The 12,841-nt window shown below is 43.6% G+C and overlaps 1 protein-coding gene across 3 annotated transcripts in view; it reads right to left on the reverse strand.

The window, feature by feature from the left end:
• The window catches only part of b3galnt2 (beta-1,3-N-acetylgalactosaminyltransferase 2), a 44,958-nt gene that overhangs the window by 23,178 nt on the left and 8,939 nt on the right, over nt 1-12,841 (reverse strand). For 2 of the 3 annotated variants that reach the window (XM_067984133.1, XM_067984131.1), the window contains exons 3-7: nt 10,897-10,997; nt 9,163-9,356; nt 8,081-8,176; nt 6,215-6,325; nt 525-615 (exon numbers count right to left, since the gene is read on the reverse strand). In XM_067984133.1, coding sequence (XP_067840234.1) covers nt 525-615; nt 6,215-6,325; nt 8,081-8,176; nt 9,163-9,356; nt 10,897-10,997 — 593 coding nt within the window. The remainder of the gene's footprint in view (nt 1-524; nt 616-6,214; nt 6,326-8,080; nt 8,177-9,162; nt 9,357-10,896; nt 10,998-12,841) is intronic. The other variant, XM_067984132.1, reaches the window with a different exon arrangement.

The raw sequence follows: 12,841 nt of genomic DNA on the forward strand, positions 1-12,841 counted from the left end.
GCAAAAGAACCAGAGGCGAGATGAAGAGAATTTTTTTTTATGCAACAGATTGTTAAGATCTAGAATTCACTGCCTTTCATGACCTCAGGACGTCCCAAAGCGCTTTACAGCCAATGAAGGACTTTTGAAGTGGAGGCACTGTTGTTAATGTAGGAAAGTACTCTGTGAGACTACCTTCTCCTTTAAATAAAAATTATCTATATAATTCTATATGCTTTTGGTAGTGATAACAGTCTTTTACTGTGATAATAAACTGTAAATCTATGTGAACTAATGGGGCAAAAACACAAGAGGTTAAGTGCCCAATTTGTACAAGTGGCCATTAACAGAAGAAGCTAATATAAGTCACACTAAAGAACTGTTATGTTCCCCATTTACAAAGCTAAGGCTCTTCAGCACCAACATCCTTCTTGCTGGCTATTTTCTACATTACTGTTTTGGCTGCATGGTTTCAAAGATAAGGGGCTGTGCAGTTTACACTGATATCGCTGGCGGGGTTGCTATCTGCTCTTTCACTGACGTACCGTGGATAGTGTAAGTAAACCCTCCAGCCACTGCTGCCACGTCCTGTCCAAATCCATCCTGAATCACCTCCTCCTCTCCCTTCAGCTGGGCCTATTCACAACAATAAGCACAGCTTGAAATCAGGAGGAACCCAGACAGGGAAGAATCAGGCTCTAAACAAACTACACTTACCGCACACACACACTTCTCCAACATCAATATCCAATTACATTTTTTAAACACACAGTTAAAGCTTGTTTTACATTGACAGTGTCTCATTCCTGCACATTAAATAATTTTTTTAAAACTTCTATTTCTATCGCGCCTTTCACGATCTCAGGATGTCCCAAAACGCTTCATGGCCAATGAACCACTTTTGAACTGTAGTTACTGTTGTAATGTAGGGAACGCAGCAGCCAATTTGTGCACAGCAAGATCCCACAAACAGCAGGCACAGAGTGAGACAGCTGAGAGTTTGGTGAGTGTGGGAGTTTGGTGAAGTGGGGGAAGGAGGTGCTGCTTTGCCTTGCTTTTCCTAACTTTTTCCCCAGAGCGGCGGAGGACCTGAGAAAACTACTGTGGGACGTCACAGGTGAGGCAGTATAAAAGGAGAGCGCGGGAGGAGAGTCTGAGAGGTGAACGCAGTGTAAATCTAAGGCAAGTCATGGCAGCAGAGCTCGCACCCGTGATATGCTCCTCCTGCTATGTGGGAAGTCATGGACACCACCAGTGTCCCTGACGACCATGTGTGCAGGAAGTGTGTCCAGCTGCAGCTACTGGCTAACCGCATTTCGGAGCTGGAGCTGCGGGTGGATTCACTGTGGAACATCCGTGATGCTGAGACTATCGTGGATAGCACGTTCAGTGAGGTGGTCACACCACAGGTAAAGATTACGCAGGCAGAAAGGAAATGGGTGACCGCCAGGCAGGGTAAAAGGACTAGGCAAGTAGAGCAAGAGTCCCCGGGGCCATCTCCCTCTCAAACAGATATACCACTTTGGATACTGTTGGGGGAGATGGCTCATCAGGGGAAAGCAGCAAGAGCCAAGTTCGGGGCACCACGGGTGGCTCTGCAGCACAGGAGGGGAGGAAGAAGAGTGGCAGGGCTATAGTGATAGGGGATTCAATTGTAAGGGGAACAGATAGGCGTTTCTGCGGCCGCAAACGTAACTCCAGGATGGTATGTTGCCTCCCTGGTGCTAGGGTCAAGGATGTCGCGGAGCGGCTGCAGGACATTCTGGAGGGGGAGGGTGAACAGCCATTAGTCGTGGTCCATATCGGTACCAACGACGTAGGTTAAAAAAAGGGATGAGGTCCTGCAAGGTGAATTTAAGGAGTTAGGAGATAAATTAAAAAGCAGGACCTCAAAGGTAGTGATCTCAGGATTACTACCAGTGCTAGTGAGTATAGGAACAGGAGAATAGACCGGATGAATGCGTGGCTGCAGGGATGGTGCAGGAGGGAGGGATTTAGATTCCTGGGACATTGGGACTGGTTCTGGGGAAGGTGGGACCTGTACAAGCGGGACGGGTTACACCCGAGCAGGACAGGGACCAATGTCCTCGCGGGGATGTTTGCTAGTGCTGTTAGGGAAGGTTTAAACTAGAATGGCAGGGGGATGGGAACCTGAGCGGAGAGTCAGAAGGGAGTAAAGTTGAGAGCAAGAGAGGGGAAGACCCAGGGGAAATTTACAATACAAGTAGTACAAACAGTTGTTCAAGAACAAGTGAAAGGGAAAAGCGTAGAGCAGCAGAAAGAAAGTGTACTTTAGACACTACAGATAAAGTGAAAACTAGAAGGCGTAGGGCGATTAACCCAGCATCAAAGCTGAAGGTCAGGCTAGGGTCAGGCCCAACTAAGAGTTCTATATACAAATGCACGGAGTATAACGAATAAATTAAATGAACTACAGGTTCAAATTCAAATTGGAGGGTATGACATGATAGCTATTACTGAGACTTGGCTGCAGGATGGTCAGGATTGGGAACTAAATATACTGGGTTATAAGGTCTACAGGAGAGATAGGGAAAATGGAAGAGGGGGAGGAGTAGCCTTAGTGATTAGAGATGAAATCACTTCAATGATAAAGGAGGATATGACGAGAGGTAAGCAGCCAACAGAGACCTTATGGGTTGAATTGAGAAATAGGAAAGGATCTAAGACTATAGTGGGAATTGTGTATAGGACCCCTGGCAGCAGCTCTGAAGTGCTAGATTGTATAAATGCAGAGTTTAGACAAGCGTGTAACAAAGGCATAGTGGTCTTAATGGGGGACTTTACCCTTCACATAGATTGGGAAAAGCAGACTAGCAACTGTCAGAAAGGTAGTAAATTTCTTGAGTGTGTACGGGATAGTTTTCTACAGCAGAATGTCCTAGAGGCAACAAGGGGGCAAGCCATACTAGATTTAGTAATGAGTAATGAACCAGATTTAGTTAACGGCTTAACTGTGCGCAAACATCTATCCAATAGTGATCATAACATGATCGAGTTCAATGTAGTGTTTGAAAGGGAAAAAAGTGAATCAGCTGCGAAGATTCTAGACTTGGGTAAGGCCGACTTCAATGGGATGAGACAGAGATTGTCCACAGTAAACTGGGCAAATCTGTTAATGGGTAAAACGACTGATCATCAGTTGGAAATGTTTAAAGAAACATTTAACGTGATACAGAATCGGTTTATACCCGAGGGGCAAGAACTCTACTTGCCAAAAAAAACAGCCATGGACAACTAAAGAGGTAAGGGACAGTATAAGACATAAGGAAAGGGCATACAAAAAGGCAAAAAATGGCACAGATCCTGACAAATGGGAAAGATATAAAGATCAACAAAGGGTCACAAAACAGATAGTAAGAGCTACAAAAAGAGAGTATGAAAAGAAACTTGCAAGGGATATCAAAACCAATACGAAGAACTTTTATAGTTACATTAGGAAAAAGAGGGTGGTCAGGAGCAGTGTTGGCCCCTTAAAAACTGAAAGTGGGGATATTGTCATTGACAATGGGGAAATGGCGGACATGTTGAACAATTACTTTGTGTCAGTATTTACAGTAGAAAAAGAGGATAGCATGCTGGAAATCCCAAGAAAACTAATATTGAATCGGGGACAGGGACTCGATAAAATTAATATAAGTAAAGCAACAGTAATGATGAAAATAATAGCACTAAAGAGTGACAAATCCCCAGGACCAGATGGTTTCCATCCCAGGGTTTTAAAGGAAGTAGGTGAGCACATTGCAGATGCCCTAACTATAATCTTTCAAAAGTTCTCTAGATTCAGGAACTGTCCCTCTAGTTTGGAAAATTGCACATGTCACTCCGCTTTTTAAGAAAGGAAAGAGAGAGGGAAACCAGGGAATTATAGACCAGTTAGCCTAACATCTGTTGTGGGGAAAATGCTAGAGTCTATAATTAAGGATAGGGTGACTGAACACCTCGAGAATTTTCAGTTAATCAGAGAGAGCCAGCATGGATTTGTGAAAGGTAGGTCGTGCCTGACAAACCTGACTGAATTTTTTGAAGTGGTGACTAAAGTAGTGGATAGGGGAATGTCAGTGGATGTTATTTATATGGACTTCCAGAAGGCATTTGATATGGTCCCACATAAGAGACCGTTAGCTAAGATAGAAGCCCATGGAATCGAGGGAAAAGTACGGACTTGGTTAGGAAGTTGGCTGAGCAAAAGGCGACAGAGAGTAGGGATAATGGGTAGGTACTCACATTGGCAGGATGTGACTAGTGGAGTCCCACAGGGATCTGTCTTGGGGCCTCAATTATTCACAGTATTTATTAATAACTTAGATGAAGGCATAGAAAGTCTCATATCTAAGTTTGCCGATGACACAAAGATTGGTGGCATTGTAAGCAGTGTAGATGAAAACATAAAATTACAAAGCGATATTGATAGATTAGGTGAATGGGCAAAACTGTGGCAAATGGAATTCAATGTAGACAAATGTGAGGTCACCCACTTTGGATCAAAAAAGGATAGAACGGGGTACTTTCTAAATGGTAAAAAGTTAAAAACAGTGGATGTCCAAAGGGACTTAGGGGTACAGGTACATAGATCATTGAAGTGTCATGAACAGATGCAGAAAATAATCAATAAGGCTAATGGAATGCTGGCCTTTATATCTAGAGGACTAGAGTACAAGGGGGTAGAAGTTATGCTGCAGCTATACAAAACCCTGGTTAGACCCCACCCGAGTACTGTGAGCAGTTCTGGGCACCGCACCTTCGGAAGGACATATTGGCCTTGGAGGGAGTGCAGCGTAGGTTTACTAGAATGATACCTGGACTTCAAGGGTTAAGTTACAAGGAGAGATTACACAAATTGGGGTTGTATTCTCTAGAGTTTCAAAGGTTAAGGGGTGATCTGATCGAAGTTTGTAAGATATTAAGGGGAACAGATAGGGTGGATAGAGAGAAACAATATCGCTGGTTGGGGATTCTAGGAGTAGGGGGCACAGTCTAAAAATTAGAGCCAGACCTTTCAGGAGCGAGATTAGAAAACATTTCTACACACAAAGGGTGGTAGAAGTTTGGAACTCTCTTCTGCAAACGGCAATTGATACTAGCTCAATTGCTAAATTTAAATCTGAGATAGATAGCTTTTTGGCAACCAAAGGTATTAAAGGATATGGGCCAAAGGCAGGTACATGGAGATGGATCACAGATCAGCCATGATCTTATCAAATGGCAGAGCAGGCACGAGGAGCTGAATGGTCTACTCCTGTTCCTATGTTCCTATCTGTTTTCGTGATGTTGGTTGAGGGATGAATATGGCCAGGACACCGGGGAGAACTCCCCTGTTCTTCTTCGAATACTGCCATGGGTTCTTTTATGTCCACCTGAGAGGGTGGACGGGGTCTCGGTTTAATGTCTCATTCAAAAGGTGGCACTTCCGACAGTGCAGCATTCCCTCAGTACTGCGCTGGGAGTGTCAGCCTGGATTATGTGCTCAAGTCTTTGGAGTGGGACTCAAACCCACGACCTTCTGACTCAGAGGCGAGAGAGCTACCACTGAGCCACAGCTGACTGCGATGGGTTGAGTAGCACGGAATCTGCGTACAGTAATCATTTTCAGATGAAACGTGCCAATTTCCCAGTGCCTGTCTCCGGGAAATAAGGCAGCTCTTATGCTTTTAATCGATTTATTGCAGGACTCTGGATTAGTCAACTTACTTTAAGATGTAAGGAATCTTACAACACCAGGTTATAGTCCAACAAATTTATTTTAAAATCACAAGCTTTCGGAGATTATCTCCTTCGTCAGATGAATGAATGAAAAGGTTCTCAAATCGCATATCTTATACTATGTTGGGACAGCATCACACCAATCAAAAGGTGTCGTTGTTATTCAAACAGGCCAGTCTCCCTCTCTCTGCCATTTTGGGTTTCTTTCTGCCTGCCTGTGTAATTGACACAATGTATATCCAGTGTACTGGGACGTGCTGTTCTCCGTGACTGGCCTGTTTGAATAACAACGACACCTTTTGATTGGTGTGATGCTGTCCCAACATAGTATAAGATATGCGATTTGAGAACCTTTTCATTCATTCATCTGACGAAGGAGATAATCTCCGAAAGCTTGTGATTTTAAAATAAATTTGTTGGACTATAACCTGGTGTTGTAAGATTCCTTACATTTGTCCACCCCAGTCCATCACCGGCATCTCCACATCATACTTTAAGATGAGGATCGACTTACTGCAGAAAACCTAAGTACACCTCCTCCACTATTGAACAGGACATCAGTGAGGTTTGCGGTGATGAGATACTCAGAGTCTTGGCTCTCCCAAGCAATGGTGCCTTCAAAGCCCTGTCAAAGAGAGGACAGTATTTAATCTCTGTGGTCTGAAGCTTTGTACCCTGCCTGGACTGGTCCTGCAGGTTTACATCACAATACACAACTGGCCAAGTATGAAGAGCGCAGTTATTTACCAGGCAATGAGGGAATGGGGCCCAAGCATTTATTCAGCAGATTTGCATACTTGCCGTTATCATGGTTTACCACATGAATGCTGTCAACAATTAAAACATAGGAACAGGCCTGATCTGCCATTCAATGAGATCATGGCTGATCTGTATCCCAACTCCATCCATGCACCTTGGCTCCATATCCCTTAATACCCTTGGTTGGCAAAAATATATCGATGTCAGATTTAAAATTATTAATTGAGCTCGCATCTACCGCGTTTTGTGGGAGAGAGTTCCATACTTCTACCACCCTTTGTGTGAAGAAATGTTTCCTAACTTCTCTCCTGAATGGCCTGGCTCTGATTTTAATGTTATGCTCCACTCGTCCCAGACTCCCGCACCAGTGGATAAAGTTTCTCTCTATTTACACTATCAATTCCTTTCAAAATTCTAAAAACCTCAATCAAATCACCCCATAACCTTCTATAGTCCAGGGAATACAAGCCTAGTTTATGTAATCTCTCCTCATAATTTAACCCTTGGAGCCCTAATAACATTCTGGTGAATCTGCGCTGCACTCCTTCCAAGGTCAATATATTGTTTCTAAGTACTGCAGATATGGTCTAACCAGGGCTTTGTATAGCTGCAGCAAAACTCCTTCCCTTTTATATTCTAGCCCTCTAGTTATAAAGGCTAACATTCCATTTGCTTTTTTGATTATTTTTTGTACATTTTAGTGATCTGGGTACATGGACCCCTAAATCTCTTTGGACCTCCACTGTTCCTAGCTTTCCACCATTTAAAAAATACTCGGATCTATCCTTTTTTGGTCCAAAATGGTTGACCTCACACTTACCTGCGTTGAAATCAGTCTGTCACAGTTTTGCCCACTCACTTAATCTATCAATGTCTCTTTTTAATTTTATGCTCCCGTCTACACTGCTTACTATACCGCCAATCTGTGTGTCATCGGCAAACTTGGGATATATGGCTCTCTATTCTGTTATCTAAGTCATTAATAAATATAGTGAATAGTTGAGGCCCCAGCATAGATCCTTGTGGGACACCACTAGTCACTTCCTTCCAATTCAAGTACATACCCATTATCCCTACTTTGTCTTCTACCGCCTAACCAATCTCCTAACTAGGTCAATAATTTGCCTTCAAGTCCATGAGCTTTAATTTTATCTAACAGTCTCTTATGTATAACCTTATCCAATGCCTTCTGGAAGTCCATATAAAATATATCCATAGATATTCCCCTGTCTACTACTTTGGTTACTTCCTCAAAAAATTCAATTAGGTTCGTTAGACAATGGCGTATCCTTTACAAATCCATGTTGGTTCTCTCTAATCAGCTTAAATTTCTCTAAGTGCTCAGTCACCCTGTCCTTAATTATAGATTCCAATAACTTCCTCACAACAGATGTTAGACTAACAGGTCTATAATTTCCTGGCTTCTCTCTCTCACCATTGTTAAATAATAGTTATGCTCAGAAGATAATAAGGAAAGACTTGTATTTACATGGTGCCTTTCACCCAAATTGCTTTTGAAGGATTGAAGCGTGTAATATGGGTGGGATTTTCTAAAACTTGTTCAGCATGGAAAGTATATAAACAGAAAAAAACCAAAATATCCTTAAACCTTTACTCATACCTTAGGTAAAAGGAACCTTTCCACTGGTTTATACCACAGTCGGTTAACTTGTACTCCAGAACTGAGCGGACTGAAGCGGGCGCTGGAAATCACCTCCTGGTAAAACATTCACACGGTGATACAGCACCAACTTCAACAAAGAGTTTAGAAATAAGGACCTGTAGTTTCAACAAATTGTTACACAACGCTCCCTCCTACAACTCATTTCTTGAGTGAGTGCAGTTTGCCGGTTAACCAACTGGCTAACTTAAGGACTGCGGTTTGAGGAGAAGACCTACCACCACCTTCTCAAGGCAACCAGGGATGGGCAATAAATTCCGGCCTTGCCAGCGTTATCCACACCCCGAGAATAAATAAAAACAAAGCAATTTTGAGACTTGCAATTGTGTTTTTGCCCCAGGTCCAAATGAATACCATGGTTACATTAAGAACATTCATATTGGAATTATAAGGAGTCACTAGGACATGTGACCAAAAGCTTGGTCAGAGATAGGTTTTAAGGAGCATCTTAAAAGGAGGAGAGAGAGGCGCAGAGGTTCATGGAGGGAATTCCAGAGCTTAGGGTCTAGACAGCTGAAAGCATGGCTGCAAATGGAGGGACGAAGGAAATTGGGAACGCACAAGAGGCCAGAAATGGAGGAATGCAGAGTTCTCAGAGGGTTGTAGGGCTGAAGGAGATTACAGAGATAGGGAGAGGCGAGGCCATGGATGGATTTGAAAACAAGGATTAGAATTTTAAAATCGAGGTGTTGCTGACCGGGAGTCAATGTAGATCAGCAAGCACAGGGGTGATGGATGAACGGGACTTGTTACGAGTTAGGATACGGGCAGCAGAGTTTTGGATGAGCTCAAGTTTACAGAGGATGCAAAGTGGGAGGCCGGCCAGGGGAGCATTGGAATAGTGGAGTCTGGAGGAAACGAAAGCGTGGATGAGGGTTTCGGCAGCAGATGAGCTGAGGCAGGGGCAGAGACGGGCGATGTTACAGAGGTGGAAGTAGGTGGTCTTGATGATGGAGAGGATATGGGATCGGAAGCTCAGCTCAAGGTTAAATAGGACGCCATGACTATGCAGTGGGATTTACCTCCAGTGTGGTTTGGTAGAGACGGACGGTGAGGTTCTGATGAAACCCTGCTTCTCTCGGATCATGGAACACACCGAGTCTTGTAATAACAATGGGGTGGAGAACTCGGAAGTCAATCCTTGAAATCTTGCTACCAAGCAATGTCGAGGTGGGACTTCCAAACAGACTGACTGCTTCAACTTCCTGTCCTATAACTGCAGAAAGAAAGAAAAGAAAGAAAGACTTGCATTTATACAGCACCTTTCACAACCTCAGGTCGTCCCAAAGTGCTTTACAGCCAATGAAGTACTTTTTGAAGTGTAGTCACTGTTGTAATGTGGGAAACACAGCAGCCAATTTGCGCACAGCAAGATCCCATAAACAGCAATGTGATAATGACCAGATAATCTGTTTTCAGTGATGTTGATTGAGGGATAAGTATTTGCCCCAGGACACCGGGGAGAGCTCCCCTGCTCTTCTTTGAAATAGTGCCATGGGATCTTTTGCATCCACCTAAGAGGGCAGACAGGGCCTCGGTTTAACGTCTCATCTGAATGACAGCACCTCCAACAGTGCAGCACTCCCTCAGTACTGCACTGGGAGTGTCTGCTGAGATTTTGTGCTCAAGTCTCTGAAGTGGGATTTGAACCCATGACCTTCTAACTCAGAGGCAAGAGTGCCACCCACTGAGCCACAACTGACAGAAGACATGGATACACTCATACAGAAATCAGAATCAAATTCAGGTTCTTAACTCATATCAGTGTTCTCAGTAGTGCAATATTGACTACACAGGGAACATGCTGCTTGACATTAAACTATTAGCTTCATTTTAAATAATTTAATTACACCATATTGCTTATTATAGAATCATACAGCACAGAAGGGGGGCATTCAGCTCATCGTGTCTGTGCCGGCTCTTTGAAAGAGCTATCCAATTAGTCCCACTTCCCTGCTCTTTCCCAATACCCCTGCAAATTTTTCCTTTTTAAGTATTTATCCAATTCCCTTTTGAAAGTTATTATTGAATCTGCTTCCACCGCCCTTGCAGGCAGTAAATTCCAGATCAAAACAACTCGTTGTGTAAAAACATTTCTCCTCATCTCCCCTCTGGTCCTTTTGCCAATTACCTTGAATCTGTGTCCTCTGGTTACCAACCCTTCTGCCACTGGAAACAGTTTCTCCTTATTTACTCTATCAAAACCCTTCATGATTTTGAACACCTCTATTAAATCTCCCCTTAACCTTCTCTGCTCTAAGGAGAACAATCCTAGCTTCTCCAGTCTCTCCACATAACTGAATTCCTTCATCCCGGATATATAAATATAGATTATTTTCTTGTAAGCATTAAAAATGGTCTGCTGGGCCAGCCATGTTTTGTGATAGATCAACTGGGTGCAGTGAACAGAGGGAAAACTGGTCAGGGAAGGAGTCCGTAAAAGAGCCGCCTGATCTTCTGTCCAGCTGAGGGTAGCACAGGTAGAACAGGACAGCGAGACTGCACACAGTCTGATTTAGCCTGAGTGAACAGTCCGGGAAAGGAGATAGAATCATGGGATGAGAGCACAAAATCCCTGGCGGTTTCAGCCTTTTCTATGTCCAACTGGACCAGGTTTAGGCTCAGCCACAGCCTGTCAATAGGCAGCCTGACTCCCCTCAGAGACCATCGCTAAAGGGGAACACTGTGTGAGAAGCCTACACCCCACTGGAAGCCTCTCACTTGTCAAATACATGAAACGGCTCGTCAATAATTACCTGGGTCTGTAAAGTTGAGCAGCTGACAGGAGTAGGGGTCCTCTCTGTCCTCATCCGGTATGTCGCAGCCATAAGTACCAATTATAAACTTTGCAAGGACACTGCCATAGACACACAAAAAAACCCAAATCAGACAGAAAAGAGAAAAGATAGATCTTGTATTTCTATTGCGCCTTTCACGACCTCAGGATGTCCCAAAGCGCTTTACAGCCAATGAAGTACTTTTTTAAGTGTAGTCACTGTTGTAATGTAGGAAACACGGCAGCCAATTTGCACACAGCAAGATCCTAAAATAGCACTCTGATAATGACGAGATCATCTGTTTTTAGGTGTTGGTTGAGGGATAAATATTGGTCAGGACACCTCCTCTTCTTCGAAATAGTGCCATGGGATCTTTTACATCCACCTCAGAGGGCAGACAGGGCCTCGGTTTAATGTCTTATCCGAAAGATGGCACCTTCAACAGTGCAGCACTCCCTCAGTACTGCACTGGAGTGTCAGCCTGAATTATGCCTCAAGTCTCTGGACTTGAACCCACAACCTTTTGACTCAGAGGAGAGAGTGCGACCCAGTGAGCCATGACTGACACCTAAATTACATACTAATTATGTTAACACCCTTGCAAAGTATCCAGACACTCCAGCTTTACACAGCTCGCTGCACACATGCACTCTTCCCACCAATTTTAAAGGTTCAACATCCCTTTTAGCTCACAACTGAACCATCAACAAGTCACCTTTATCATCACAAACGTCCCAAGGTACTTCACAGACAGACACAAGGAAAATGGACTTTGAGCCAGGATCGGAGAGATTCGGAAGGTGAGCTAAAGCTCGGGCAAAAGCAATGGGTTTTTAAAGACTTGGAAAGTCAGGCAAAGAGCGAGACCGAGGCAGTTGATAGTAGGGGCAAAGAGAGGGGAGGGGTGGGTGGGGTGCACAGAAACCCTGGTCAGAGAAACAGAGTGTTCAAAAGGGAATGCAAGGCTGGAGGAAATTGCAGAGATAAGATGGGGGAATTGATAGAACCATTGACAGTAAAACTTTAACTAATGCAGACACGAGGGACATAACAGAACATTTTTGAAAATACTTTTTGTAAAAATATGCGATTGAAAGTGCTGACAGAATACTGAACAATATTGAGGTCACGTTATGCAAATTAAAGCAACACATGTAAACACCTTTGTTGAAAGCACTGAGGCAAATTGAAGTAGTCTTTCATCTCCAGGACCTGTGTTCAAATTCAGCCCAGAACAATGGAGTAGAAGTCTCCTCCATCTACTGGCTGTAATGAGTATAAGTTGTTCTAATGCCGTTCCCAGGATGCATAGGCCCATACCATAAAACTACATAGAATTTTACAGCACAGAAACAGGCCATTCAGCCCAACTGGTCTACGCCGGTGTTTATGTTCCACACAAGCCTCCTCCCACTTTACTTCATCTCACCCTATCAGCATATCCTTCTATTCCTTTCTCCCTCATGTGTTTATCTAGCTTCCCCTTAAATATATCTATGCTATTCACCTCAACTACTCCTTGTGGTTGTGAGTTCCACATTCGAACGACTCTCCGGGTGAAGAAGTTTCTCCTGAATTCCCTATTGGATATATTAGTGACTATCTTATATTTATGGCCCCTGGTTTTGGACTCCCCCATAAGTGGAAATATCTTCTATACGTCTACCCTCTCGAGCTCCAGCCTATTCAGTCTTGCCTCTAATATAGCACTAACTGGTAATTTGACTCAGGGGACACAGAATAGCTGGTATGGGAAGTGATGGTGCACAACAGAACTAAAGTACATTGTTGGGGCAGGGTAAAGAGAGCTTTATTCTGCATCTAGGTGTGTTATACCTGACTTGGAAGTGCTCGATTCTGATACTGGGAGCTTAAAATGCAAAGTGTCCCATTCTCATACAATAAGAACCCACAACTCAATGAG

This window comes from Heptranchias perlo, chromosome 5 (genome assembly GCF_035084215.1).
Source record: "Heptranchias perlo isolate sHepPer1 chromosome 5, sHepPer1.hap1, whole genome shotgun sequence".
Lineage (NCBI taxonomy): Eukaryota > Metazoa > Chordata > Chondrichthyes > Hexanchiformes > Hexanchidae > Heptranchias > Heptranchias perlo.